Source organism: Trichomycterus rosablanca, chromosome 2 (genome assembly GCF_030014385.1).
Source record: "Trichomycterus rosablanca isolate fTriRos1 chromosome 2, fTriRos1.hap1, whole genome shotgun sequence".
NCBI lineage: Eukaryota > Metazoa > Chordata > Actinopteri > Siluriformes > Trichomycteridae > Trichomycterus > Trichomycterus rosablanca.
Window position 1 is genome coordinate 2,072,501 of NC_085989.1, and position 27,500 is coordinate 2,100,000.

Consider the following 27,500-nt stretch of genomic DNA (forward strand, 5'->3'; position numbering starts at 1 on the left):
CTCGGCCAGCGTAACTCGTCCCCTCCTGCTGTCCCTCATCCGTCCCTAAGTGGACATTTAGTAGCGGCCATGGTGGTGTTTCTGAGGTCTGTTCTGCCCAATTAGCGTCCTCGGCGTGTGCAGATGGGCTTCGTTTCGATCTGCGCTTCACATTAACACGTTTAACTGTGAGAGCGGCAGTTCAGGTCACTGAGAGAGAGGTAATCAGTGTCGGGTACACTGTACGGCCAGAAGTATGTGGACACCTGACCACGAGCTTCTTCTGCAGACCGTCCAGACGAACACACGCCTCCTTCGTCAAGTTAATCTCACGTGGATGTGACGTGTCTCTTACACGACGAAACAAAGAGCCAGTGAGTGAATAAATGGGTGAGCGAGTGATGCGAGTGTTTCTGAGTGGCTTTGGACCCTCTGCGACCCTGACCTGAATGAATGAGAATGTTGCAACAGTGCTGCAGTGATGGAGCGACGATCATGAACGCGGTGGAACTTGGTGAGGAACTTGGTATGAGGAGACTGCACCACTCTGGTTGCCATGGGAAACGTGTAGGATTTGCAGATACGGATACGGGTTCACGTGTGACGTGTGTGTGTGTGTGTGTGTGTGTGTGTCATTAAACCCACAAGTTTTGCAGCATCCCCATCAGGAGCGAGAGGAAGAGCTGACTCAGAATCAGTGCTACAGGAACCAGGTCGTGACCTCGTGATGTAAGCGGCGAGTGATTCCACTGATCCACCAACACACAGGCACGGAGGATAAGTGTGTGTGTGTGTGTGTGTGTGTGTGTGTGTGTACGTACGTACATGTGAGTATGTGTATGTAATGTGGATGTGTGTAAGTGTGTTGCCTCCACACACACTCTCTGGAACACTGTGTTGAGCAGATGTACGGCATCATCAGATCATCTGACTTTTCAGCTAATGAATCATCACACAAACATGAAACAACTACACACACACACACACACACACATACGTACACGAACACACACACACACTACATACTCACACACACATGCACACATACACACTAACACAGTAACAATAACATACATACTTACATAAACACACAATAACATACATACTAACACACACCCTCTCTCTCTCACACACACTAACACAATAACATACAAACTAACATAAACACACACACAGTAACACACAGTAACACAGTAATATGCATACTAACACACACCCACTCTCTCTCTCACACACACACACTAACATACATAATAACATAAACACACACACTAACACAATAACATACATACTAACACACACCCTCTCTCTCTCACACACACACTAACACAATAACATACAAACTAACATAAACACACACACATACACACACAGTAACACAGTAATATGCATACTAACACACACCCACTCTCTCTCTCTCTCTCTCTCTCACACACACACACTAACATACATAATAACATAAACACACACACTAACACAATAACATACATACTAACACACACCCACTCTCTCTCTCACACACACACACTAACATACATAATAACATAAACACACACACACACACTAACACAATAACATACATACTAACACACACCCACTCTCTCTCTCTCTCACACACACACACTAACATACATAATAACATAAACACACACACACACACACTAACACAATAACATACATACTAACACACACCCTCTCTCTCTTACACACACACTAACACAATAACATACAAACTAACATAAACACACACACATACACACACAGTAACACAGTAATATACATACTAACACACACCCACTCTCTCTCTCTCTCACACACACACACTAACATACATAATAACATAAACACACACACACACACACTAACACAATAACATACATACTAACACACACCCTCTCTCTCTTACACACACACTAACACAATAACATACAAACTAACATAAACACACACACATACACACACAGTAACACAGTAATATACATACTAACACACACCCACTCTCTCTCTCTCTCTCACACACACACACTAACATACATAATAACATAAACACACACACACACACACTAACACAATAACATACATACTAACACACAGCTACTCTCTCTCACACACACATACACACACACACACTAACGTACATACTAACATAAACACACACACTAACACAATAACATACATACTTACATAAACACACACTAACACACTAACACAATAACATACATACTAACACACAGCTACTCTCTCTCACACACACATACACACACACACACACTAACGTACATACTAACATAAACACACACACTAACACAATAACATACATACTTACATAAACACACACTAACACAATAACATACAGTGTATCACAAAAGTGAGTACACCCCTCACATTTCTGCAAATATTTCATTATATCTTTTCATGGGACAACACTATAGACATGAAACTTGGATATAACTTAGAGTAGTCAGTGTACAGCTTGTATAGCAGTGTAGATTTACTGTCTTCTGAAAATAACTCAACACACAGCCATTAATGTCTAAATAGCTGGCAACATAAGTGAGTACACCCCACAGTGAACATGTCCAAATTGTGCCCAAATGTGTCGTTGTCCCTCCCTGGTGTCATGTGTCAAGGTCCCAGGTGTAAATGGGGAGCAGGGCTGTTAAATTTGGTGTTTTGGGTACAATTCTCTCATACTGGCCACTGGATATTCAACATGGCACCTCATGGCAAAGAACTCTCTGAGGATGTGAGAAATAGAATTGTTGCTCTCCACAAAGATGGCCTGGGCTATAAGAAGATTGCTAACACCCTGAAACGGAGCTACAGCATGGTGGCCAAGGTCATACAGCGGTTTTCCAGGACAGGTTCCACTCGGAACAGGCTTCGCCAGGGTCGACCAAAGAAGTTGAGTCCACGTGTTCGGCGTCATATCCAGAGGTTGGCTTTAAAAAATAGACACATGAGTGCTGCCAGCATTGCTGCAGAGGTTGAAGACGTGGGAGGTCAGCCTGTCAGTGCTCAGACCATACACCGCACACTGCATCAGCTCGGTCTGCATGGTCGTCATCCCAGAAGGAAGCTGACGCACAAGAAAGCCCGCAAACAGTTTGCTGAAGACAAGCAGTCCAAGAACATGGATTACTGGAATGCCCTGTGGTCTGACGAGACCAAGATAAACTTGTTTGGCTCAGATGGTGTCCAGCATGTGTGGCGGCGCCCTGGTGAGAAGTACCAAAACAACTGTATCTTGCCTACAGTCAAGCATGGTGGTGGTAGCATCATGGTCTTGGGCTGCATGAGTGTTGCTGGCACTGGGGAGCTGCAGTTCATTGAGGGAAACATGAATTCCAACATGTACTGTGACATTCTGAAACAGAGCATGATCCCCTCCCTTCGAAAACTGGGCCTCATGGCAGTTTTCCAACAGGATAACGACCCCAAACACAACCTCCAAGATGACAACTGCCTTGCTGAGGAAGCTGAAGGTAAAGGTGATGGACTAAACCCAATTGAGCACCTGTGGCGCATCCTCAAGTGGAAGGTGGAGGAGTTCAAGGTGTCTAACATCCACCAGCTCCGTGAAGTCATCATGGAGGAGTGGAAGAGGATTCCAGTAGCAACCTGTGCAGCTCTGGTGAATTCCATGCCCAGGAGGGTTAAGGCAGTGCTGGATAATAATGGTGGTCACACAAAATATTGACACTTTGGGCACAATTTGGACATGTTCACTGTGGGGTGTACTCACTTATGTTGCCAGCTATTTAGACATTAATGGCTGTGTGTTGAGTTATTTTCAGAAGACAGTAAATCTACACTGCTATACAAGTTGTACACTGACTACTCTAAGTTATATCCAAGTTTTAGTTCTATAGTGTTGTCCCATGAAAAGATATAATAAAATATTTGCAGAAATGTGAGGGGTGTACTCACTTTTGTGATACACTGTATATATATATACACACACACTCTTTTTCTCTCACACACAAGAACATACATAGTAGCACATTAACACACACACTTACACTCAATATCATAAAAACACACGCACACACTAACACAATAACATACATACTAACAGTCACAGACACAATTACACACACACACCTTACATACACACACACATACTAACACAATAACACACACATATACACACACACTCTCTCTCTCTCACACACACACACACACAAAAAACATACATACTAACACATTAACACACACACTCACACTCAATATCATACACTAACACAATAACATACATACTAACACATTAACACACACCTTACATTCAGATACTTACACACAATTACACACCCTAACACAATAACATACAGTACATATTAACTCATTAAGACACACACAACTTACATACACATACTCACACACACTCACACACACAATAACTTAGTAATTGGGAAGGGTGTCCACAAACAGTTGGCCTTATACTAGCCACGTTTTAATGGGTGCAGTCAAACTAGCCTTATTTATATGGACACTGAGAAGTCACCAGCTGTGGTTAGTCAGTTTTTGTTGATATATAGAGGGGGAATTAGATGGACTGACATTGGAAGTGGTCAGCATGTCCGGGTCACGAGGAAGTTCTGAAGAGGAACGAGGGAGGCGTCCGCCTGTCCTAAAAGACAGAGAGAGGCGTTATTTACAACCGGCCTCGACCAGAACTGTTTGCTCACACTGGGAGGATCTGCTGGTGCGGCTCATCCGGGAAAACGAAACCCGGCCTCCCCACCCTCGGCCATATCGATCCAAGAGTCCTTCGTTAACGCGGGGCCCGCCGAAACAAACGCCGAGGATGTGGCGACAGACGGAGGAGGAGACGGGAGGACTCAGGGAGGGACAGAAAGGGAGGACATGGCAGCAGAAGCCAATAAACGCCTAATGGACTCAACAAAAATAGCACCTTTTAATTGAGCGGAAGAGCTCGGGAAAACACAGAACAATGTAAAGGAAGTGGGGCGCGTGATTAGGTCAGCAGGGACGGGGGGACACATTCCTCCCTCAGAGCAAAACAACGGTCAGGAACACGGCCGATTCTGTCCCTTAATCATTTATGAAACGTGGTTTCAGGGAGACCTGCACACAAACACCACTTTTAATCACTCTATTAAATATCTGATTTTTATTGCGATTAAATTGAACCCTTGATCGTTATTGAGGTCGATAATTAATCACCTGTGATCTGAAACACACTGATTTTATGGAGCACATGGGGGGAATTAAATGCATAAAGCACAGCAAAGAAATATGATCTACACCCCTTCCATTCTACACACACACACACACACACACAAATGTCAACTGATCCTCAGTGCCTCTCTCAGGGTTGCCAGATTTACCTTTTTAACCTGACCCTTTCTGTGCCATCACATCCATCACAGTCATCCTCATTAAAGCAAATTTATGCTCATTTACAGCAATGGCTCATCAAAACATCCAACCATTTAACACCCATGTAAGTAAATGATTATGTAACTCATTTTTAATTGATTGATAATAATTATATGAGGTGGCACAGGATTCCTGGCACAAGGTTCAGCTTTAATTAAATGATATGAAGTATATATATATATATATAATTTTATTATTATAGTTATAATTATTATTATTATTATAATTATTATTTTTATTGTCATTATTACTATTATTATCATTATTATTATTATCATTATCATTATTATTATTATTAATTATTATTACTATTATTTTATTATTATTATTATTAGATTATTATTATTTTTATTATTATTATTATTACAACTGATTATCATTTTAATTTTGATTATTTAATTATAATTATATTTATTGCTATTATTATTATTATAATTATTATTGTAACCTATTATCATTTTTTACTATTTTTACTACTATTATTATTATTTTGATTAGTATATTATTAATATATTTTATTATTTTACTATTATTATTTAAGCTATTTTAATTATTATCATTTATTTATTATTAATATTATAATGTAATTTTTATTATTATTGCATTTATTTTAATTATTTCAATTTTTATATTATTTATTAAGGGAGGCACGGTGGCTCGGTGTGTAGCACGGTCGCCTCACAGCAAGAAGGTCCTGGGTTCGATCCCCAGGCGGGGCGGTCCAGGTCCTTTTTGTGTGGAGTTTGCATGTTCTCCCCGTGTCTGCGTGAGTTTCCTCCTTGCCTTGCGCCCATTGAAAAGCTGGGATAGGCTCCAGCAACCCCGCTCCCCCGCAACTCTAATTGGATAAGCGGTTAAGACAGTGAGTGAGTATATTATTTGACTAATTTATTTATGTTATGTATTATTATAATTATTATATTTTATTATTTTAATTATTATTAATTAATTAATTAATTATTATTCTTTTAATTTTAAATATGATAATTTTAGTTATTATTACTATTATAATGTAGTTTTTACTATTATTGCATTTTTAATCATTAAATTTTATTTTTGTAATTATGTTAATTAATTAATTATTAATTTAATTATATTATTTAATAAATATAATTGTTGTGCATATAATAACAAAAATAATAAGAATTATTATTATTTTATCATTAAGAGTTATTATTTTATCACTTAAATAAGAATTAATATTATTATCAGATTAACGATTAAACTTCGTGGATCTGGCGTCTAACCTACCCACTCACTCACTGACTCACGTTGAGCAGAAGATCCTCCACACAGACAGAACGGTTGTGCTTTACATCAATTCCTCAGCACCCCTCATTATTTCGCATGACAACCGTCAATCCCAATTAGTCCATTTTGCTTAAAACTCGCGATCCAATCTGGCAACCCGTGTGGGGCTTGGGGCTGGAGCGCACATGAACGCGCAGCAGCGGCGGCCGCAGTAAAGCTCATCAGGAGGAACGGTGCGGAACAGTGCTGGGAGTTGGAACGCTGGTGTTGGTGGTGCTGGTTAGGAGCGGATCTGCCTGTAGGTTCGTACCCGAACTGGGACAGACAGCGAGATTTGATCAACTTCACTTCGGTCTCGGTGTTGAGTTCGATGCCCACTTATCTCAGGAGGGATGATCTGATCTGATCTGATCTGATCTTATTGTTGCGCTGCGGGGATATGATGGTCGGAACACTGCGCACCGGAGAACCGCGATACCTACCATGTGTAAAGCTTTAGAGGAGCAACAGCGTGTGGATAGTGAAGCTGAGGATTTACTGAAATTTCACTGCTGAAGTTTGCGCACACACACACTCGTACACACACACACACACACCCACACACACACACTTGGACCGGAGCGACATGACGCACAGTCAGGACTGAACACCGAATCACTGAGGTAAATAAACATCTTATGATAATAAACACAAACATAATTTAATTAAATAAGTATGTGTGATGTGTCTGTAAGTCAAAAGTTTACGTACACCTGTTAGTCACTGTTTTCTGCATTTGTTCTTATTCTGTGTGGGACTCGAACCTTCCTCTTTATCAAAAACAAATACATTAACAATTATATCAAGTTAATTGTTGGTTTTCTAATAAAGAAATAAAGGTAGTGTCACGTGGGAGAGAAAGGACTCAAGTGCGGAGATTAACTTAAACAATAATTTTATTTTTTAAATGAAAAATTAAACACAAAACACAAAACAAAAACAAAACCAATAATGAACCCCGCTGGAGACCGCTGGGCGATGCAGGCAACGAAAACTGAAAAAGGAAAACAAAGATTAATGCAAGGCGCGAACCCGGGTCGCGCCGGTGCATGGCGGTTGTGTTGCCAGGGGGTGTGTGTAGACGCTGAAGATAAAGCGCTAGGTATGAACCGGGTAATGGCGTTATAGCCGAGCGCTTGACGGCATCACCATCAGGCAGTTACTGAACCTACAGGCGCTGAAACATAAAGCGGTGGGTATGAACCGGGTAATGGCGTTATAGCCGAGCGCTTGACGGCATCACCACCAGGCAGTTACTGATCCCACTATCACTGAGAATAAAGCGGTGGGTGTAAACCGGGTAATGGCGTTATAGCCGAGCGCTTGACGGCATCACCATCAGGCAGTTACTAACCCACCAAGCTGAAAGCGCTAAGGCACTACAGCAATATGACACGAGAGTTAAGGACTCCCGGACATCAATAGCCCCCCGCACGGCGGTGGGCTACGGGAAGGACGCGATCGGCGTGGCTTCGCTGAAGGTTGCAGCTAATGAAGTTCGCCGATCTGAAAAGAGAAGAAAAGAACAAATCAGTTAGACAACCTCAGAAGTGCGGATTCGAACCGGGGATGTTGACGCGAGAGCCGAACACTTAACGGCCTCGCCATCCAGCGGTTACGAAACCAAATGACCACTTAAGATGAGAGGTTAATGCGGATACGGCTGCAAGCGCTATCGCTTGCTGTTTAGCAGCACCGCTAACGCTAACCGAATAAAGAAAAGGCAGCACGAGGGCTGCACGGCGTCGCACCACGCTAAAGCAATAGGCTAAATAAAGATGTTACCTCGACCTTGCAGTCTACACACCCTAATGGCACATGCCACCAGGGGATACCGTCTGGCCTATAAAAGCGTGGATGCGCTGCCACCAGCGAACTGAAAAAACAAACAAAAGAAACAAAAGCAGACAAAAGGTGCGACACCCGCTGCTGTGCAGAGCTGGCTTAAGTAAGCCAGCCCACAGCTGCAGGCAATTCGCCCTAATTGGAAGGCCTATTATTTAAGGCCTTCCTCTACTGAGCTCTGTAAGGCTCTGTGACATCAGGGAAGAGTGGTAAGTACCACTGACGCCACAGAACCTTACAGTACCCCCTCCTTAAAGAGACCTCTCCTGAGGTCTCTAGCCCAGCGGTCCAATTCCCCCAGGCCGCCACAGGCAACCGGGGGAGTGCCCCCCCAAAAAATGTTTTGGGAGAGAACAGGGGTTCTCCGCTGAGTCCAGAAATGGTCGCACCTTTCTGTCACGTGGGAGAGAAAGGACTCAAGTGCGGAGATTAACTTAAACAATAATTTTATTTTTTAAATGAAAAATTAAACACAAAACACAAAACAAAAACAAAACCAATAATGAACCCCGCTGGAGACCACTGGGCGATGCAGGCAACGAAAACTGAAAAAGGAAAACAAAGATTAATGCAAGGCGCGAACCCGGGTCGCGCCGGTGCATGGCGGTTGTGTTGCCACCGCGCTAACGTAGCGCGGGTGAGGGGGTGTGTGTAGACGCTGAAGATAAAGCGCTAGGTATGAACCGGGTAATGGCGTTATAGCCGAGCGCTTGACGGCATCACCATCAGGCAGTTACTGAACCTACAGGCGCTGAAACATAAAGCGGTGGGTATGAACCGGGTAATGGCGTTATAGCCGAGCGCTTGACGGCATCACCACCAGGCAGTTACTGATCCCACTATCACTGAGAATAAAGCGGTGGGTGTAAACCGGGTAATGGCGTTATAGCCGAGCGCTTGACGGCATCACCATCAGGCAGTTACTAATCCCACTATCGCTGAGAATAAAGCGGTGGGTGTAAACCGGGTAATGGCGTTATAGCCGAGCGCTTGACGGCATCACCATCAGGCAGTTACTAACCCACCAAGCTGAAAGCGCTAAGGCACTACAGCAATATGACACGGGAGTTAAGGACTCCCGGACATCAATAGCCCCCCGCACGGCGGTGGGCTACGGGAAGGACGCGATCGGCGTGGCTTCGCTGAAGGTTGCAGCTAATGAAGTTCGCCGATCTGAAAAGAGAAGAAAAGAACAAATCAGTTAGACAACCTCAGAAGTGCGGATTCGAACCGGGGATGTTGACGCGAGAGCCGAACACTTAACGGCCTCGCCATCCAGCGGTTACGAAACCAAATGACCACTTAAGATGAGAGGTTAATGCGGATACGGCTGCAAGCGCTATCGCTTGCTGTTTAGCAGCACCGCTAACGCTAACCGAATAAAGAAAAGGCAGCACGAGGGCTGCACGGCGTCGCACCACGCTAAAGCAATAGGCTAAATAAAGATGTTACCTCGACCTTGCAGTCTACACACCCTAATGGCACATGCCACCAGGGGATACCGTCTGGCCTATAAAAGCGTGGATGCGCTGCCACCAGCGAACTGAAAAAACAAACAAAAGAAACAAAAGCAGACAAAAGGTGCGACACCCGCTGCTGTGCAGAGCTGGCTTAAGTAAGCCAGCCCACAGCTGCAGGCAATTCGCCCTAATTGGAAGGCCTATTATTTAAGGCCTTCCTCTACTGAGCTCTGTAAGGCTCTGTGACATCAGGGAAGAGTGGTAAGTACCACTGACGCCACAGAACCTTACAGGTAGACATTTATTTGGTGAAGAATAAAAACCATATGGCTGAAACCTTCCCAGATTTACCTTCAGCTTCAGGTGTTTGAGCCACGACCAGTGCTGACAGGTAAATTAAATCAGCCTTATAAAATATATATATATAATAAAGCTCTAGGTAACAGAACCTCTGTAACAGCATGACGGTGCCAAAAACAGAGTCTGTAAAGGCATAATTTGAAGAGTTTGGTCTGGAGGAACTCAATCCAGACCTTTAGGTCCAACATCGGTGCCCGAACTCACAACTGGTGTCTTGTCTGATGGGCACAAATCCCTAAAATCTTGTGTAAAGCCTTGCCAGATGACTGGGGGTGGTTGTTTACCTCTATGTTAAGGCTCAAGCTTTATGGGCGAGCTGTGGTCAGTTTCAATCCTGGTCACAGATGAAGAACCGTTGAAGAACTGACCATCATTCTAGACCATCAGATTATTCATCAGAGCTGCTGTATGTATATTTTTGACCAGTTGAATGCTTAGTAGACCCACAAGTTGCTTCTGGACATTGATGTGTCCGTTCCAGTCAGCCATTGACAAAAGAACGGTTGAAGATCCCATGTGCTCCACATGTGTATGTAAACTTTTGACCTCCACCTCAGTAGATCTTCTCTCAGAGATCAGGCTCTTCTGAAGTTCTTCTCGATGTGTTCAGCAGGACCTCGAGCGCCGCTGAAGATGGATCCAGCACTGATGGGATCGCTGTGGCTTCCGTTTTTGGTTCTTCTCAGTGGCGTGTCGTTGGGAGTGGTGGAACTGGAGATGCTGCCTCAGCACGGAGGTTCTTCTTCCCTGAAGAACATCACGCTGGCCGTCATCTTACCCCTCCATAACACAGACTACCCGTGGGCATGGCCTCGAGTGGGTCCGGCTCTGAACTGGGCCGTGGAGAAGGTGAACTCGGATCCGACGCTCCTCCCGGGCTACCGCATGCGCCTGGTCCTCAGCAGCAGCGAGAACAAGGAAGGGCTGTGCTCGGACTCGGTGGCGCCCCTTGTGGCCGTGGATCTGAAGTTCGCTCACGATCCGTGGGCCTTCATCGGACCGGGCTGCGACTACGCGGCCTCGCCGGTCGCCCGCTTCACCACTCACTGGGAGGTGCCCATGGTGACGGCCGGGGCGGCGGCGATGGGGTTCAACCTGTACCCGTCCATTACCAACATGGGGCCTACGCACGAGAAGCTGGGCGAGTTCGTGGTGAAGATGCACCGGGACTTCGGCTGGCACAAGTACGCCATGTTCCTGTTCCACGACCAGAAGAACGACGACCGGCCGTGTTACTTCACCGTGGAGGGACCGTACACGGAGATGACCGACGAGAACATCACCGCTGACCACATCTCCTTCAACGAGGACGAGTTCGTACCCTACGCCAACCTCATCAATGATGTCAGCCAGCAAGCACGCGGTGAGTGGTCACGTCTCGGTCTGTGTTCATGTCTGTCTGTGCTGCTGCTGCGAAGCCCCAGGGATCAGGGTTTGATCCTGGCATCTGGTTACTTTCTGTGGAGAGGATAAAGTGGATGCTGAAGATGAATGGATTAATAAATGTATGGATGTATGCACAGTATGTGTGAATGTATAATTGAATAAATGGATAAATGAGAGGGTTAATAAATAGAAGGATGAATCAATGAGTGAATGTATAAATGAATGAATGTATATATAAAAGCTTGTATGGATGAATGGGTGAATGAATGAGTGTGTGAATTAACCTGTGAATAAATGAATTAATGTATGAGTGAATGAATGGGTGTATGGATGGATGAATAAATGTATGAATAAGTGAATAAATAAATAAAAGCACGTATGGATAAATGAATAGATGAATGAATGAGAGAAATGTGTAATTGAATAAATTAATGTATGAGTGATTGAATGGTTGTATGGATGGATGAATTAATTAATTGATGTATGAATAAATGTATGTAGGAGTAAATTAAATTATGGATGAATGTACAGCTGGGTGAATGAATGGATAGGTGAATAAATGAATGAATGAATAAGTGAATTAACCTATGAGAGAATTGTGTGAGTGAATGAATTAATGTATGAGTGAATGAATGGGGGTATGGATGGATGAATGAATGAATGACTGGATGGATGAATTAATTAGTTAATGTATGAATTAATGCATGTAGGAATAAATGAATCTATGGATAAATGTATGTCTGGGTAAATAATTGAATTAGTGAGTGAATGAATTAATGTATGAGTAATTGAATGGTTGCATGGATAGATGAATGAATGAATGCATGTAAGAGTAAATTAATGTATGGATGAATGTATGTCTGGGTGAATGAATAAATAAATGGATGAATGATTGTATTGTTGGATGAATGAATGAATTAATTAATGTATGAGTGTATAAATGGGTGTATGGATGTATGAGTGAATGGATGGATGGGTGAATGAACTTATGAGAAAATGAATAAATGTATGAATTAAGGTATGAGAGAATGGACGTATGTATGGATTATTGAATGAGTTAATGCATGTAAGAGTAAATGAATGTGTGGATGAATGAACATCTGGGTGAATGAATGAGTGAATTAACCTATGAGAGAATGATGTGAATGAATGGATGAATGAATGCATGTTAAAGTAAATGAATGTTTGGATGAATGAATGAATTCAAGTATGAATGAATGAATGAATGAACCTATGAGAGAATGGAGTGTATGGATTAATAAATGAATGAATGAATGAAGTAGGGTCGGCTTTACTGAGATGGACTGGCACCGTGTCCAGGGTGTCTTCAGTCCTGTGCCCAGTTTTCTTGGATGTGGCACTGGACCAACCTTGACTCTAACCAGTTGGTGTTGGAAAATGAATAAATGAATGACTGAATGAACACATGAACTAAAGGAAGTGGAAGTTAAACATGACCTATGAGTAGAATAGTTACCAGTCCTGGTGTGACGCCAGCCGGGTTTAGGAAACACGAGAACAGACAGGAACAGACAGGGTTAGGGGCCTTGCTCGAGGGCCCAACATTGGCTACTTGGCTGAGCTGGGATTCGAACTCTCAACCTTTCAATTGACTGTCCAAAGCTCTACCCACTAGGCCTCCACTGTCAGCCACAACAGTCACTAACGGGTAATAAATCGCTTATATAAGGGAAAAAGCAGCAACAGGGAAGGTCCTGTCCTGTTCCAGCATAAAGAAACTCCAGTGTCCAGTGGTAAACCAGAACATCGACTGATCAGCGCCCAGCCGTACAAACGCTGTCATCTTTTGACTGAATGGGCACAAATTCCCACAGACAGAGATCACACAGAGGTCGCTCTGTTTTAATAGTCTGTTTTTAATAGTCTGTTTTTGTAATGGGACGTCCGACAAGCTCACGGTCGGGTGTCCGAATACTTTTGATACTGCAGTGTTAGAACCTGAAGCGATGAAGTGGTGATGAGGGCGCTGCTCCACTCACCCTCTCGACGTGTGCCAGTCCTTCATGATTACTGCCGATATTGTCAGATCACCAGAGCGCTGTGTGTGTGTGTGCCCTGACGTCTGTTTCATGGAGCCGAAAGACGGCACCGGCTAGGAAACCTCAGATGCAGATGCTGGTGCTGGCGTCGGCTCTGAGAGAAGTGCCAACCGGCTCACGCCAGGCTCTCACACACACCCGCGCTGCTACACACTCGCGTTCTTCTTTCGTAATGGAACACACACGCCTGAGGAGGAAACAGGAACCTACGCACAGCTCGTCAGTGCCGGCAGCGTCCTGTAAACAGCCCTGGAACGTCCGAGTCGAGTCAGAGGTTGTAAAGGACGTGTGTGTGTGTCACGTTAGTCTTCAAATTTCTACGTCTGTTTCTTTTATGTGACTGAATAATAAAAACGTAGTTTTGCCTATAATAAAAAACTGAATTTTATTGAGGGTTTCTGATTGTGTAGATGAAAATCCGGTGGTGTAGGAAGTTCCTGGGGCGGCACGGTGGCTCGGTGGGTAGCACTGTCACCTCACAGCAAGAAGGTCCTGGGTTCGATCCCCAGGCGGGGCGGTCCGGGTCCTTTCTGTGTGTACCGTTTCCTCCGAGAGCTCCGGTTTCCTCCCACAGTCCAAAAACATGCAGTCAGGTTAATTGGAGACACTGAATTGCCCTATAGGTGAGTGGGTGTGTGTGTGTGTGTGTATTGCGCCCATTGAAAAGCTGGGATAGGCTCCAGCACCCCCCCTCCCCGCGACCCTGATTGGATAAGCGGTTAAGAAAGTGAGTGAGTGAGGAAGTTCCTGATTCGGTGATTATGACTGACCACTAGTTCTGAATTCTTTGGACCCATATAAATAGGACTAGTTTGACTGCACATGTGTGTAGGACTCGACCAAGCCCATGACGGACCAGGGTTCGGTCCTTGTCCTGACCGTGGGGTGCATTGTGAGTTCTCCCTCCGTCCTCTGCTTTCCTTCTAGCTCCTGAAAACAGTCAGTGTTTCTGGATGGTGTGGGGCCCAGTGTGATCCTGACCATGTTTGACCCAATAGATGCCAGCCTGGTCAGTTAATCTACAGTTCCAGCTGACTGGGGCGGCACGGTGGCTCGGTGGGTAGCACTGTCTGTTGCCTCACAGCAAGAAGGTCCTGGGTTCGATCCCCAGGTGGGCGGTCCGGGTCCTTCCTGCGTGAAGTTTGCATGTTCTCCTCATGTCTGCGTGGGTTTCCTCCTGGAAACATGCAGTCAGGTTAATTGGAGACACTGAATTGCCCTATAGGTAAATGGGTGTGTGAGTGTGTGTGTGTGTGTGTGTGTGTGTGTATTGCGCCCATTGAAAAGCTGGGATAGGCTCAAGCGCCGGGACGGGTGTGGTGCCGGTTTGAGTGGCAGGAAGGTGGCGCTCTGTCCTGCCCATGTGGACACCTGACCGTGAGGTTGCCAGATTCCAGAAAACAGAATATATGGACACGCCCTGCTCCTCAGGAAAGGAGACAGGCACAGTCATGCTGGAGCAGTGGATGGCGCTGTCGCCTCACAGCCAGAAGGGCCTGGGTTCGATTCCCCAGCCAGGGTCATTTCTGTGTAGAGTTTGCATATTCTCCCTTTGTCCACATGCAGTCAGACTGGCGACCTGTCCGGGGTGTTTCCTGCCTTTCGCTCAATGATTCTGACCCACCGCAACCCTGACCAGGATTAAGTGGTGGTAAGACAGACAACCAGTGAGTGTTAGTGACCCGAACCCGATCTTTAGAGGGGGCGTCCACATACTTCTGGTCCCTAGTTCACTATTAGGATCCTGATACAAGATCTGATCTGCATTTATAAGGAAATGATTTAATATTTCTAACCTCACGTGCGACTCTAAATCTGATTTATTTAACTATTTTGTTGTCGTGTGAGAGCAGGACTGCAGGACTCGTACGCTGGTTACAGGAAACGCGCCGAATTTTGCCTTAATAAGGAGAAAGTTCTTGATAAATGGTTGAAATTTCCTGAATAATAAAAAAAACAAAACAAGCTTCTCGTGTTCCTCGCTGATTTACGGCCGTTTTTGGCTTTGGGCTGCTGTCACGAGGCCTCGGCGTTTTATCGAGCGTGTTTCTGTCAAACTGACCGGGGAATTGATCCGGGAGTTAATCAGACCCAGGCGGGGTGTTGAGGGGGGTAGGGGGTAAATTAGATGAGAGGAGTACGGCTCGCTCGCTCACGGTCCCGGTCGGCTCGTAATTCCTCGACCTTTGGTTCAGGCTCGGCGTTCGGGTTTCATGAAACTGAGACTCAGATTGTTGGTGAGGTTCAGCTGGAGGGGGCTGACTTTTGGTCTCCGGGAGAAATAATTCGTGTTTTTTAAAAGTAGAACGTTTTCACTGTTGGTTGACGCTGGAGTAAAGCGATTTGGGTTCTAATCTCACCTACGGTTCCTGTGTAGGTTTCCTCTAACCGGATGTTCTGAAATGCACCCAGTGTAACGAAGCCAGAGAGAGAGAGAGTGAGGCGAATCCCCACATGCCTGGTAGAAATGGAAGTAGAATCCAGTGTGCAGATGTTTAATACAGACTAAAACAGGGTCAGTCACAAATAAATAAGTTGGCCAAATTATTAGAAACAAAATACATCCGCAACCCGCAACAGAGAAAGTGGATAGAAAGGGGACAGAGCAGAACTGAGAACTGGGTTTCACGACAAGCCAGCAATCGGAACCGGAACTCAGAACCTCTGAACTACGAATGAGCATGCAGTGGTTTTACGGGTGGTTCCGCTCCAGGACAGGGGCCTTGCGGCACTACCGGGGGCACGCGTTCTAACGTAGAGCAGATCTGTCAACCACTGGTGCCACGTCATACCCAAAAAAATTAATTTGCAGATGTTTAATGACGGTTGGAACAAAGTATTACGTACGCAACCCGTAATAGAGAAAGTGGACAGGAAGGGGACAGCGCAGAACTGAGAACTGGGTGTCACGACAAGCCAGCAATCGGAACCGGAACTCGGAACCTCGGATCTCTGCTACGAATGAGCATGCAGTGGTTTTACGGGTGGTTCCTGTCCAGAACGAAGATGCTGGGCGCTATCCTGGCAGTGTTTGGAATTTAGGGTGAACGTGTGAGTGTGTGTCGTTGTCCTGTACACTGAGCGCCTGGACGCTGAGCAGCTGGATTTCATTATACCTCATGGAGGTGATCTGCTGTTTACCCCTGCAGCTCAGTTTACCTCACCGCGGTGCGCATGAGTACAGAGGAAAGTGCACCGGCGCATTATTTTCCTGAAGGATGTGACCCATTGCTAACAGCTGTATAAAATCAATTATATAAAATATATTTGTGCCAAGGTGCCAACGGTTCGACCAGTCTGTTGTGTTGGAACTCCAGTGGCCTGCACAGAACCCTGACCTCAATCCTACCAAAAACATCTGGAATGAATTGGAACATCGATTGCAGGCCAGGCCCATTTGTCCAAGATCACTGCCTGAGCTTAGCTGTGGGCACAAATTCCCACAGACGCACTCCAGAATCTAATGGAATGCCTTTCCAGCTGTTAGCCTCATAAAGAACAAGGTGACCAGCAAGATTAAGCTTTCCAACAAGGTTTCCTTTTGTGCCAACATCAGTGCCTGACCTCACATGGGCTGCCTTTTACTAAATGGGCACAAATTCCCACAGACACACTCCACAATCTTATAGTAAGTCTTCGCAGCATGAGGTGTCCAGCAAGGTGGCAACAATTTAAGAAGCACTTGTACTCTTTGTGCACCTTCGGATCATGAGCCAGGCCTTCTCATCCCAACGTCAGTGCCTGTGTGGGCTTTTTTCTACTAAATGGGCACAGATTCCCACAGACACACTCCAAACCTTCCCAGAACGTTAGAAGATTTTGTACTTGCAAAGGAGGTGAGCCGTGTCCACATTAGTGTCCATGGTTTCAAAATGGAATGTTCAACAAGCTCATGATCAGGTGTCCACATACTTTTGACCATATGATATAAATATCTATATAATATCTATATAAATTGCTTTGTGGATGCAGAAACCTGATGTGACCCGACGTTCAGGTATCTGTGCAGATGGGAGATTACTGTCGGGTACAAAGAGCAAACAGAGTAAACGCTCACACACACACACACACACACACACACACACACGCACACGTCTGATTTATGGAGTTTGATAAGGTTGAGTGTGACGTCTGTGAGGTGAATAAGGGGGTCGTCTGGTAAACCCACCTGCTGCTTCGGTCACTTCCCGTAAACAGGAGCCATCTGCTGCCCTGCGGTCACTCGAATAACTGCAGCGGCTCATAAGAGCTGTTTGATCCGGTCAGGGTCCGAGGTCACCGGGGTCCAGTGTGCAAACACCAGTTTTACTTAAAGGCTTACTGGGAGGTTTGTGTTCATCTTCACCGCTGGTTTAATCATGAGCCTGAACAACAGTGAACAAACAGTCAGAGGTTTAAATTCTGAAGAAAAATGTCTGCAGTGATATTTCTTTAAAACACATTAATAATAATAATAAAATAATAATATTAATAATAAGTCATATAAATAATTTAATAATAATAATAATAATAATAAAAATATATAATAAAACAATAATAATCTAATAATAATAATAATCTAATAATAATAACAATAATAATTATAATGATAATCTAATAATAATAATATTAAAAATAATAATAATCATAATAATCATAATAACAATAACAACAACAATAATAATAATAATCATAATAATGATAATAGTAATAATAACAATAATAATAACAATAATATAAATAATAATAATAATATAAATAATAACAATCTAATGATAATAATAATAATCTAATAATAATAATCTAATAACAATAATAATAATAAAAATGATAATAATATTTGTAGTATTAATAATAAAAATAATAATAATAGTTGTAGTAATAATAATAATACTAATAATAATAAAATAACAATAATAATAATAAAATAATAATAATAACAATAATACTAATTGTAGTAATAACAATAATAATAATAACATATAATATATAATAATAATATAGAAATATTCAACTAATAACTATAATAAGCTGATATTACAGTAATAAATTAATACTAATAATAAAATAGTAATAATAGTAATAATAATCACAATATGAATAATAATAATATTTAAGAACAATAATTATAATAAAATAATATTATAATAATCATATAGTAAAAATAGTAGAAATAAGAATATCAAAACAACACAAACATAATAATAATAATATCAATAATACAAAATGAAATAATAATAAGAAAACAACATTCAAATAAAAATATAGAATAATAATATAATAACTAATATGTTAGAACAATCATAATAAAATAAAATAATATAATAATATTGTAATAATAGTAGTAATAATAAACTAATAAAAAGCTGATATTACAGTAATAAAATAATAATTACAATAATAATAACAAAACAACAATTTAAAAATGATTGTAACATGATAATAATTATATTAATAAATAGAGTATATTGGTAATAGTACTAATAGTAATAATTAAATAATAATAATTGAATGGTCCGCGGGCTGTAGTTTGGACGTCTCTGATCTAGAGGAACGTATGAAGAACGTAACGTCCCTCTGTGAGGTTCTCCGCCCGGCTCAGCCTAAACTCATTTATTTAAGCTGGGAGGAGGCTGCGTGTTTGGCTCGGTTGCACATTTCGGAGTGCATGCGCTCGGCATGTTGACGGAGTCGCACTCGGCTGCAGCCCACCTCCCCATTTTAATTAAGAGTCGCCGTGTTCCCGTAAGCGGCTCCGCACTTCATTAATTCTGACCGCTCGACCGTGGGCAGCTGCTCATCTGAGGAGAGACGGAGTGACCGCCACAGGAGCGGGGACCAAAAGTATGTAGACGCCTGACCATCCGGTTCCGATGTGCAGTTGTGCCATCTTTGTGGCTACGATGGTCTTGTTTTGGATTGTGAGGTCTGGCATCGTTGCGAGGAGGCCTGGCTCACAGTCTACATTCCAATTCATCCCAAAAGTGTTCAGTGAGCTTGAGGTCAGGATTCTGTGCAGACCATTGGGAATCCTTCATGCCACAATTGCCTCTGATCTTGCTTTGTGCTGCCACAATGTTGGAAGCGTATAATTCATATTATAGAATGATTTTATACACCTTTTTAGCAATGGGCGTGGACAAAACACCTCAATATGGGTGCACAGATGTTTGGTTGCCAGTTTTCAGCTTCAAACCACGTGGACGCCTCCACCACGAAGCCTCCGAATCGATCAGGACTGAAATAAACCAAGCGCACGTCTGGCTCGGGACCTGAAACGAGAACTTAATATTAAGAAGCTTAATATGAACCAGTCGGTCTTGTTTTAGGATAAATTTAGACCGGACGATAATGCCATTCCCGCCCGGCACTGGAAAACTGGCTTGTTCAGGTTCCCACCACTGACTTTGCTCTGGAAACACTTGACAGCCCAAGAAGGCAAAGCTCAGAGTGTAACAATACGCCAACTAAAATAGTTCACACGGCACTCCCCCGCATGTGGGCATTACTCATTAATCCAGCCAAGCTGGCACTTTTCAAAATAAACGCACGTCCCGGTGGGCAGAGGTGGCAGGTTACTGGGTGCTTGCGGATACTGGGAACGTATTTAAGGAGGACTGGTTTGTCCGTGATGTACCGTATTGCTTTTTTGATCCAAATCTGCGAGCTAAATTTGCTAGTCGATGCTTTATATGGACAACAGCATAGCTAGTCACCCTGTTCCAAATCCACAGGCATTGAGCACGCTCTTGTGGCTACAACAGTCTCCACTCTTCAGTGAAGGCTACTGTGAAGGCAGGCACTTCACATATCCTCTTCCTTCCTTGACCTTTCCCAAACTGTTGTTGATTTAATACCTCTGTGCCCAGGTGACGCAGACTGGACTGGAAAGTGGGCGGAGTCGTCATCGCTGTGTAAGGACCCTGATACGGGCAAAAAAGAAGGCAGAGGGGGTGTGGGGCAGGCAAATATACCCTCCTCAGATGCCAACGGGGTCCCCAGCAGCGGAAGACTAATCGGCTATGTTTAATTGGGAGAAAAAGAGAGAAAATGCAGAAATAAGTAGAAAAAAATATTAGTTTTGATACAAATTCATTTTGTGTTTATGTGCCTGTTAAAATTTCATTAATTATTTTTTTTTTTTTCTGCGACCAATTTTTTTGTCTCGCAACCCACCCAAGGGGTGCAGAAGTTCACGATGACATCACTGGTTCAGTTCAGCCCCCCTCCAAAAAAAAAAGAGAACGTCCCACTTTGAAATGTCAGCCTGGATCGATCTGCCATCCATCCGGATGATGCAGGGAATCCGTGCACACGCTAGCCAATCAGAAAGCAGCATCTTCACCCGTGTCACCCGTCCGGCTACGACACCTCACCCATCACGTCTCATAAATCAATGAGAGGATTTGAATTACCAGAAGTGTTTCCTCCTGACACGCTCGACCCTCTCAGACTAATTGGATCTATAATTGCGGTCACTTCTGCTTTGAAGATTTTGATCCCCCTGATCTTTTAGGATGATTGGAGGCTCCAGTGAGGTTTTGATTCTAGAGGTCGACTTTATTTCTGCATTTTCTCCCTTTTCTCCCAGTTTAGTCATAGCCGATTAGTCTTCCGCTGCTGGGGACCCCGATTGCATTCGAGGAGGGTATATTTGCCTGACACAAGCTCCCTCTGCCGCGTGCACAGTCCATGTCTCCTTCTTATTGCCCGTATCAGGGTCCTTACACAGCGATGAAGACTCCGCCAGTCTGCGTCACCTGGGCACCTAGGTCTGTTTTATTTAGCTTAGCGTGAGGGAGAAAAGTACAGATATATTAACTCAACAAGAGTTTGGGAAAGGCCAAGGAAGTAAGAGGATATATGAAGTGCCTACCTTCACAACAGCCTTCACACAAGAGTGGAGACTGTTGTAGCCACAAGAGAGGAGTGGCTAACAAGCAGCAAGCTCACGGTCAGTTGTTCACATTCTGTTGTCCATATAAAGCATCGACTAGCAAATTTAGCTCGCAGATTTGGATCAAAAAAGCAATACTGTACATCACGGACAAACCAGTCCTCCTTAAATACGTTCCCAGTATCCGCAAGCACCCAGTAAAAGTGCCAGCTCGGCTGGATTAATGAGCGATGCCCACATGCGGAGGAGTGCCGTGTGAACTATTTTAGTCGGCGTATTGTTACACTCTGAGCTTTGCTTTCAGTCCGTCGACCCCATCTTTTTCGCCCGTGCTTGGGTGGATTCGCACATGAGACCCTTCCACTTCTGCACAGGCGCCTCAGAAGACCCCACCCACTTAGTCTGGCCTTTTCCCACCCTGCAGACTCAGTAGGCAATTTCCAGTCATGCCCGCTAGATGGCGCCCAGCCGACCGGTAGCAGAGCGCAGATTCGAACCCGGGGTGTTCACAATGTCAGAGCTGGTGTGCTAGCAGAAAGTTCCGCTGTATGTCTTAGTATACTAACCTACTATACTATATTTTAGTATATTTAAGTGCATTCGTTTTGTGTTTTGGTTTGATGCATCATCTGTGTGGTCTGGGTCTCGCCTTTCTCTCCCCTGCAGGACCATGTCAGAATCATGTGCTGGACGTGGTAGACCTGCGCTTTTAACGCTTCCCTCAAAGCTTCAGCGGCCGCTCGGCTGAACTCCGTCTTCTGTAGGATTGAGTTTCTAAGTGGGCATTAAAGCGAAGCATTTTTCAGGGCATCGGGTGCTGCCCACGCACCCTGTTTTCCAGATGGAGCCGCTCACTGTTCAATTATTTACAAAACGACTCTGCGCACTAATGGCCGCTCTTAAAATGCTTGAAGAAACAGGACGTGGAGGTGTGACGGGGACGGCGGGTGGGAGAGGTGAATGGAAACGCCGCTCCCGTCTATCCTTTTATCTTTAACGGCTTTTAAAACTAGAGACGGCGTTAATTACAAGTTACTCTTCCTTCTCTCTTTTTGTTTTGGTAAAGTCCTGGTTAGGAGCGCTGCTTTTGAATAGTTACAGGGGTGACGGAACCACTTACGCCAATTAAAACAAACAAAAAATCATTACAATTCACTTTTAAGAACCATTTTTTGGGTTCCATTGATTTCTCTAACTGAAACTGAACACCTGACCATGAGGATGTTAAAAACCCTGTTCTATTTGTGGTTTTAACACAAAAAAATGGTTTGTTTATGGTAATTTGTGCCCATTTATGTGTATTTCAGAAGCCTGAAGTCTGGCAGTGAGGTTGAATTCAGGCCACTTAAGTTCTTCCACTATGAAAGCCAGGCTGAATCAAAAAAGGGCCTTCCCTAAACTGCTGGGTGTTAATAGGGATGTCTAAACACTTCCTGCCATGCTGTGTTTGTATTTGTGGCTTTATGTGTAAAATATTTAATCATTTTAGTGGGTTTTTATAATCTGCCCCTTGGTTACTTTTCCCAATTTTCCTCCCAATTGAGTCGTATCCAATTCCCCGATTGCAGTACGCTTCCTCTACTGATGCAGATCTGACCTACGAGACTAATACACGCCCCCCCGTGTATTGTGTTGCATTTGAATTAAAGACTGGAATTTCTTAATTACAAAAGTATTCAGACCCTTCAATCACTATTACAGCTGCAGGTTTCTTGGATACATTTCTACAAGCTTCGCACACGTGGGTTTGGGCAGTTTATCCCATCCGTCATGGCAGATTGGATGGTAAGAGTCTGAACTGCCCTCTTCAGGTCTCTCCACAGATATTTGATGGGGTTTAAGTCCTTGTTTAGGCACCCTGGACCCACTACAGGTTGTTTTGGGTGTATGCTTTGGGTCATTGTTGTCTGAGTTTGTGTGTGTGCTAGGGGAGTTCTTGAAAAAAGCACCCCAAAGCGTGATGCTACCACCACCATTCTTCACTGAAGGAATGCCATTAGGCAGGTGATGTGCAGTGCTTGCGGTCCTTCCATCTCTGCACAGGACGCTGGAGCTCTTGTGATTAATATAATTTGAGAGTCACTGAAACAGGTCTGACATGAATTAGAAGCTGCTAGAACTTGGGTGGACGCTGATTTAAATCCTGTTGGACTTGGAGTCTGAGTGGTTGAGCAGAACCGAGCGGTACGTCCGGTCCGTGTCGATACGAGTGTTTGTTCTCTGCTCTGTCTCTGCAGTGGTGTACGTTTGCTGTAAGCTGCAGACCTTCAGGAAGCTGATGGTGCAGTTCTGGAAGCAGCAGCTTCCTCCGGAGGAATACGTCTTCTTCTTTATCGATCTGTTCGGAGAGAGCGTGCAGAGCCGCCCGGCCAAACCGTGGGCTCGGGGGGACGCCGACGACCATGCCGCCAAAGAGGCCTTCAAGGTAAGTCTAGATAATATAAGATCAAAAAACAAGCCAGTACCAAAATGGCGAAACATTTAGACTGTCCATTTTTTGCTGTTTGTATCAATAAACTGTTAGTCTGTAGATTGAGGCGCCTGCAAAAGGGGTGGAGAACTGGATGTATTGTGACCCTGACCAGGTAAAAGTATGTGGACGCCTGATCGTGAGCTTGTCGGACATCGTATTCCAAAACCGTGGGTATTTGAAGCTATAACAGCCCACACTCCTCTGGTGGACTGTGTCTGTGGGAATCTGTGTTTTTCAGTCGAGAGAGCTTTTCTGAGGTCAGGCGCTGATGTCACGCTGGAACAGGAACGGTCCTTCCCCAAACTGTTGGCACAAAGCTGAAAGCAAATAATAACCTGTGAGCAATTAGTGTGACCAAAACGTCCGAACGCAAAAAATTAAGAGGGGCGTCCACAAACTTCACGTCATTGAACCACATCCTTGTTTTGAAGTTCTCTGCCAGCCAGCTTGTTGGACTTAGTCCGGGCTTTTCCCACCCAGTAGACACGGCCAATTTTGTCTGCTGCAGGCACCGCCAATCGTGCCCGCTGGATGGTGCCCAGCCGACCGGTAGCAGAGCCGAGATTCGAACCGGGAGGCTCAGAATCTTGAGCTGGTGTGCTAGCGGAATATCATTTACTCCTCACAAAGTACTACCACCACGCTGTGTGTGTGTGTGTGTGTGACAGTAGGTACAATGCTGTTGGGTTTGAATGCCTCCGAACACATTGTTCCGTTTCATCTGACCTCAAGAAGGCAGAATTCCATTTATGTGAAACACCGCGAGTGAACAGATGGAGGTTTGTGCCCTGATCAATCTGGTCTTTGAGGACGTGCGAGTGGCAGCTGAAAATCTCTTCAAAGCCGTCTCACATTCCTGTGGGAGCGCCGGGTTCTCTCTCCGAGAGGTAGACGTCCTCTGAGATAAATTGATCTCCTGCCCACCAGATTGCCTGCCCTCTTTACCCACCTCAGAAGTACAAGCGTGTCTGAAGGCTAATAAAGCAGAGAATTAAATCCAATAAGGTTTTTAGCGGCGTGTTTGTTTAGCCTGCATGATTCTTAGGGGAGCTGGTTGTTTGGTTCAGGGGGAACGATATTGACTTTGGCGTGTGGTGCCAGAAAAGAGACACAGAGAGAAAAATCACGTCTTTATGGGGTTTTTTGTTGTTTGTTTCTGCAGCTGCCTCTCGTCCTGGCTCTGTATTCGTCGCGGGGAGACAGGGGTGTTGCTGCTGACGGGTGTTTGACAGGCTCGGTACTGAACAGAGACACATTTGTCTGAACTGATTGGGCTCGGTGCTGATGAACGCTTTGATTAAACCTGAAAGCGCAGAGCGATCGAGCACGAGCCGGTCCGGCGTCCACGAAACGGAAACGAAGCTGCAGAAGCTTCTCCTGTCGCGGTTCTAGTGACTGATCTGTTTAATACATTTGTTTTAGTATTAAATAACACATGGAGCGCCGGGGTCATCGCTCACCCTGTGTCCTCTGGTCACTTAAGGTCACTCCAGGTTCCTCCCACATCACTAAACCTGTGGATTATGGATCAGTGCTTTAAATGAACCTAAATGTGAGTAATTAAATGCGAAAATGTGAAAAGTAGTGGCGCCAGACTTTCCTAATCAGATCCTAACCAGGCATTGATTATAATTAGGATCTTTGTAGGCCTCTGTGTGGTTCAGGGTCTTTGGAATCGTCCTCACCTTCTACCCACAGTTCGGCTGTAATTAACACATAAACAACAAACATCATGAATGTTACGTTTCGATTTGATGTTTCTCTACAGAGCGTAAAGATTCTGACCTACAGAGAACCTCAGAACAAGGAGTATAAACAGTTTGTGTCCAAGCTGAAGACCGACGCCAAGAGGATGTTCAACTTCAGCCTGGGAGACTCGCTGGTACGTAAGACCGAGTAAAGCTGGACAGAATAAAAAAACAAATATAAAATATAAAGCTTTGCTGATGAGGTTCAGAAACTTTTCAGTTTTCTGGGTTTTTTTTGTGATTTCACTTTATTTACAATATTTTTGATCAAGCCACTGACGTTTATTTCTTCCTAATAATAATAATAATAATAATAATATAATAATAATAATAATAATATAATAATATTAATGAGGTCTGTTAATAATAATAATAATAATAATAATAATAATAATATAATTATAATAATAATAAATAGTATATTAATATTTATTGTCTATTAATAATAATAATAATAATAATAATAAATATAACAATATTAATGAGGTTTATTATTAAAAATAATATAATAATCATAATAATATAATAATAAATACAATGATATTAGGTTTATTAATAATAATAATAAATATTATAATAATATAATAATATAATAATAATAGTAATGTAATATAAAATAATAAATATAATAATATTGATGAGGTTTATTAATAATAATTATTATTATTACTATAATATAATAATAAATATTATAATAATAATGATAAAAATAATCATATAATAATAATAATATAATATTAATAATTAATATTATTAATAATAATTATAATAAAGATAATAATAAATAATATATGATATAATTATAATATTAATGAGTTATATTAATACAATAATAATAACAATATAATATAATATAACAATGACAATATAATAGTGAGTTATAATAATATAATAATTACTTAACAATAATTAATTTATTAAAAATAATTAATTAAAAATAATTTAACAATAGGGCGGCATGGTGGCTCGGTTGGTAGCACTGTCTCCTAACAGCAAGAAGGTCCTGGGTTTGATCCCCAGGCGGGGCGGTCTGACACTGAATTTCCCTATAGGTGAATGGGGGTGTGTATGTGTGTGTGTGTCTGCCCTGCAATGGACTGGTGCATAATATGATATGATATGATATGATATGATATGATATGATATGATATGATATGATAAATATAATATAATATAATATAATATAATAAATATAATATAATATAATTAATATAATATAATATAATATAATTAATACAATACAATACAATTAATATAATATAATTAATATAATATAATATAAAATAAATAATATAATATAATGTAATATAATATAACAATATAATATATTACTATTAATATAATATAATTAATATAATATAATAAATGTAATAAAATATAAATATTAATATAATATAATAAATATAATACAATAGAATAGAATAGAATTTAATATAATATAATATAACAATATAATATATTACTATTAATATAATATAATTAATATAATATAATAAATATAATAAAATATAATACAATTAATATAATATAATAAATATAATAAAATATAAATAATTACTATAATATAATATAATAAATATAATACAGTATAATATAATATAATATAATATAATATAATGT

At 42.6% G+C, this 27,500-nt stretch overlaps 1 protein-coding gene across 1 annotated transcript in view; it reads left to right on the forward strand.

The window, feature by feature from the left end:
• The first annotated feature begins 6,924 nt into the window (after positions 1 to 6,924).
• npr1a (natriuretic peptide receptor 1a) overlaps positions 6,925 to 27,500 on the forward strand; it is a 53,395-nt gene continuing 32,819 nt past the window's right edge. Inside the window, exons 1-4 of the mRNA XM_063009670.1 lie at positions 6,925 to 7,295; positions 10,948 to 11,700; positions 23,897 to 24,084; positions 25,901 to 26,014. Coding sequence (XP_062865740.1) covers positions 10,971 to 11,700; positions 23,897 to 24,084; positions 25,901 to 26,014 — 1,032 coding nt within the window. The 5' untranslated portion in view covers positions 6,925 to 7,295; positions 10,948 to 10,970. The remainder of the gene's footprint in view (positions 7,296 to 10,947; positions 11,701 to 23,896; positions 24,085 to 25,900; positions 26,015 to 27,500) is intronic.